At 36.6% G+C, this 4697-nt stretch overlaps 1 protein-coding gene across 1 annotated transcript; it reads left to right on the forward strand.

Moving 5' to 3' along the window:
- On the forward strand, positions 429-1948 carry LOC110272120. Its single transcript, XM_021123963.1, has 3 exons — positions 429-849; positions 1088-1168; positions 1554-1948. The coding sequence occupies exons 1-3, from the start codon at positions 429-431 to the stop codon at positions 1946-1948; spliced, it is 897 nt and encodes a 298-aa protein (XP_020979622.1).

Genomic DNA, 4697 nt, shown 5'->3' on the forward strand with positions numbered 1-4697 from the left:
CAAGTGATGAACCATCCTTCTGAACCATGATTTCTGAGATTAAATTACAAGTTCTGAATCATTTGGGCCAGCCTACTTAGTCAAGTTTCTTGTGGTCCTATGTGTTTCCTTAAACACAACCTCCTTTTGGGCCAGATGAGAGTTACATTTATTTTGTGGGCCTTTATGTTTTGTCCTTTGTTAAAATAATTTTAGTTAGTTATAATTTTTTTTTAATTTCTTTTATTTTTAATAAAAACTCTTTTTCAACTTGATGTCATGTCTTTTCAAAGGGTTGTCACAGATTATGCACATGCATGTTTTCAAGAAACTTTATACTTGTAGTAGCTTTCAAACTTCTTTCTTCATAACTTCTTGCATAACCTCTTCGGTTTCTCCAACTACCATAATTGCTTTTGATAATAGCAAAATCCTTGTATCACATAAAGATGAGAAAGAAAACCGCCACTCGAAGAGGTTCTCTCACCCAACTTCCCAGAATCCCAGAGAAACCTAGAGCATCCTCATGTTCCAAAGATCCTACCTTTACTCCTTTCCCCACTCTGTTGCTCTCTCCTCCATGCGCCGATCCAATGGCAAGAACAAAAATAACTCCAAGGTATCCTTCATCTTCTAAGCCATTGGCTCCACAAAGTACTCCCTTTTGCCCAAGCACTTCGAAGGGAAAGCGTCCTGCTGTGGAGGAACCCACTTCTGAGCCCTCAAGGCCGAAGCCAAGGCCAACCCCTCAGCATCCACAACGAGTTAAATCTCACACTCCTCTTCGTTCAGTGAAGGAATCTCAAAATGTTGACCCTTTTGAACACAAATCACACTTTATGAACTCTCATTCTAACTATAACCCTCACGGTTTTTGCTTAGCCATGAACCATATTTTTACCATGGTGTTGTTGTTCATCGACCCCTTTGCCCTACTTTTTTGGCTGACTTACCAAATCTGAAAAAGAAAGGTTTTGTCTTTGTTGAAGATATTGAGTTTTTGGACTGGAATCATTTTTTTAAAATAAACAAGCCAATGTATCCTGATTTGGTTCGTGAATTTTATGCCAATATGACCTACCATGAGGGAACCATTCGTATGTGAAAGGGCGTGAACTAGTGTTGTATAATGAATCTATTGGTGACTCCCTTGAATATACTGATGTTGGTGCTTGTGCTTACACTTCGGGTAAATGAGATGAGGGGTTGGGTATGTCTTATCAAGATGCATTAGCTCATGTGTGTGAAAACATTTCTCTCATTGATGGCCTTACTCCTAATTATAAAGCTCTTGGCCCTCTTCGTGCTCAACTGCACTGTATTGTGAACCATATCATTTTACCTCAAAGTGGCTCCTATCAGAGAGTGTCTTTTGTGATATATTAGTTTTGTATGCTATCATCACTAAATCTGAAATTTTTTTTTGCATACTTAATGATGAGGCATATGTTTGATTGCATAAGGTGATGAAAATGTGTCTCTACCTTATGGCATGTTTTTAACCTGCATTTTTGAATAATTTGGTGTTGACCTTTCCAATGAATCATATGAAAATCGACACTCTTATCTAAAAGGAGGTGGTTCAGTGAAACAACAAAAGAATGGGGCGACAAGAACTGAAAAGATTGTCATTGATGATGATGATGATGATGATGATGAGCTAGACGACATCCCTCCTCCTTCAACTTCGGAAACTTCAGCTTTAACTGGTCATAAATCCCTCCTTTATGGAGTTGTGAAGGATTTTCTGCAGAAGTTTGTGAACCTATCCAACCATCTAATCTCTACAAGTCAACAACAGAGAAAGCTTGCGATGAAAAATGAAAATGCCCTCAGAAAATCAAGAGACCGAGTGGCTGTCCTTCTGAAGTATGTAGACAACATTAATGAGGATGACACTATGGTCACGGACCAAGAGGAACCGCTTGATTCTGAGGAGGATGGCTCGAATGCTCGAGGATGTCCCTAGTTGTTGGTTTCTGTTATTTGACTATGTATTTCATGGAACAATTTAGTTTTTTATTTTAAATACTATTTATGTTTTGGATGACTGTAATCTTTAACAACAATTCCATTTGCACTTATTTTCTAAATTCGATTAATACATTGCTTTTGTACTAACATTTTCTGCAGGGTCGAATTGCTTCTAGTTTCTCCCTTGATAACAAGAGGGAGAATAGTAGAATAAGTTTTTGTTTTGATGCGTGTGATATGTTGGTTTGAAAATGATCTCGGCACACTCTGTTTTGGATTGGTTAATTTTTTTCTCATGCTCTATTTTAGTTTTATGCTCTGTTTTGAAATGATTAATTTTCTTGTGCTATGTTTTGGAATTCTTGATGATTGCTCCATTCCTTAATAACTTTTGCATGATTCTTTAAACATGTGTTGATGATACAATTAGACCATGATCAAGTCTTTGGTTTCATTGGTTGGGTGATGTTTTAACCAAGTCTGTGTTAAGAAAATGCATGATGGATTTTTGATAAAGCTGTTGAAAATGTTGTATAAAAAATGTTTGCACAAGCCTGTGTATGTTGTGTATAGTTGTGTTCTCTATATGTATTTACATGAACAGAAAACAAATATAGAGGACACTTTCAGGAGGACAGCCCTAGAGAAAGAAAGGGGGAGCACATCAAAACCACTTGATACCATTAAAGAGAAGTGTCTTAATCTTATCTAATTCAATTCCTCTGATTATATCTTTTAAAACTATGTTTATCATCAAGGGGGAGATTGTTGAGTTAAGAATACAATTAATTTAATGATGATGACAAACATTAATTTATTGGGTTAAATACCCAATTGGGTCTAATTATTTCATTTAGTGGTGCAAGCTCAAATGAATTTTGTTGTAGCCCAAAGGAAAGGAACAAAGAAATCAAGGCTGCTAAATGAACAAAGATCCACCAAACCTTAAACCCTAATACCATACTCTCGCGGTTTAGTGAACCAAACCTAAGCTAGGATTCACATGTGCACTTCGGGTAAACACAAGAAAGAGAGAGAGAGAGAGAGAGAGAGAAAGCTGCATCTTCAATCTTACACACCAGAGAAGAAAGAAAGAGAAAATAAATCAAAAAAGCAATATCCAATTACATTAATCAAAAGCATGTTAAGCTAAGTCAGAGGTTAAAGGTAAATAGTTTTTATTTGCATGCAAGTTAATTTCTTCACATCTTCTCCTACTCTATGTAATACCATTTTGGGAAAGAGGAAGAAAATGGTGGTTGATTATCTCTGCTGTTAGTCAATGGCTCAAATTATTACTTGGAGCCAAAGCACAATTTCAAGGGTTTGGATTTGGGATTGTTACTGAGCAAACAAATTTTTGCTGCTCTGTGCTCCTCGGTCAAGAAAAGAACCAGATTTGAAATCCCTAATTTTAAGGTTGATTGAAGAGATAGAATGGATGATTTCTGATAGCCCAAGATCCAAGAAGTTGGCTTTGGAGGAACCCTAACCGTGGCTTTAACTTAGGTACAAAAAGGAAAATTGAATCTAATTAGAGACTAAGGAGAGAGAACCCGAAAGAGAGAGAGAGAAAGAGCCAAGAGTAAATCTTCATTACTGAGTTTGAGGTCTTGGAAGCATTGCACCTATACTAAAAGGAGCACTCTGCCAAGATGAAAACAAGATTATGAGTTCAGAAGTTGGGTTCAGTATATAGAGTCAAGGCTGTGAATCATCATCTCCTTCATGTTTTACTATTCGTGTTTCTATTTCAATGTATATTTTTCTTTGTATTCTGTCTGAGGTAAAAAGCAAGAAAGAGAGGCATTGAGAAAAAGCCATAGAGTGAAAAGGCTGAGAGAAACAATTGAGAGAAAAGCCAAGAGTAATTTCAGATTTTTGTTGGTTATTTTTCTGTTTTGTGTCAAGTACTTGAGAGGTATCCCTTGCTAAGTTGGGTAAGCACTTAGTGTGTCTAGTTTAGGTAGTTGCATTACTAAATGAAGTTTATGTTGAAGCTTGATGTGTCTCAGATAGGATTACGTTGAGTCCTAGAGAATTAGTGTATGTAATACTTAAAAGATAGTGAAATTTTCACCAACATTGTGGTGGAGACTGGATGTTGGTTGCATTGCACAAGGCAACTGAACTAAGATATATGGCTGTGTCATCTTCTTCCTCTCTGCTTTAGTTTTGTTTTCTATTTTTTATGAGACAAAACGAAATTGTCTCCTGCATAATCCGCTGCGCAGACTAAACAAAAGCCAAGTTTAATTTCTGGTTTTAAGACTCACTTTATCAAAGTTAAAGAAGGTCATAGATTCAACCCCCTTCTCTAAGCCTTCTGGAACCTTCAGTATTCCTCTGGATCCCACCCACAAGCACATACCAATCCAAGAACTCATGATCCATTAGCATCGTCCCATCCACCGCTCCAACACCATTACCGCCATCAACCTCAAACGCACCATTTTGGAACATAGGAAGCTCCTCATCCTCTCCCCTTCCCATAACGTCCGCCAACACCTCCCCGCCCTTCGCCATCCTGTCAGGGACCATCCTAACCTTCCTACCTTCACAAACTGTAAGACCTAGAAATTTTAGAAGATCGTATTAAGAGCTAATTTAGATTTATTTATCATTAAGTATTTTAATCCCTGAAATTATTTTATTAAAGATAATTAAAACAAATTTTGATTAATTTAGTTTAAAATAATTTATTTTATTTTTTTTTTGAATTATTGAATTATTTTCTATATTTA

The sequence above is a fragment of the Arachis ipaensis genome, chromosome B05, assembly GCF_000816755.2.
Source record: "Arachis ipaensis cultivar K30076 chromosome B05, Araip1.1, whole genome shotgun sequence".
NCBI classification, from domain to species: domain Eukaryota; kingdom Viridiplantae; phylum Streptophyta; class Magnoliopsida; order Fabales; family Fabaceae; genus Arachis; species Arachis ipaensis.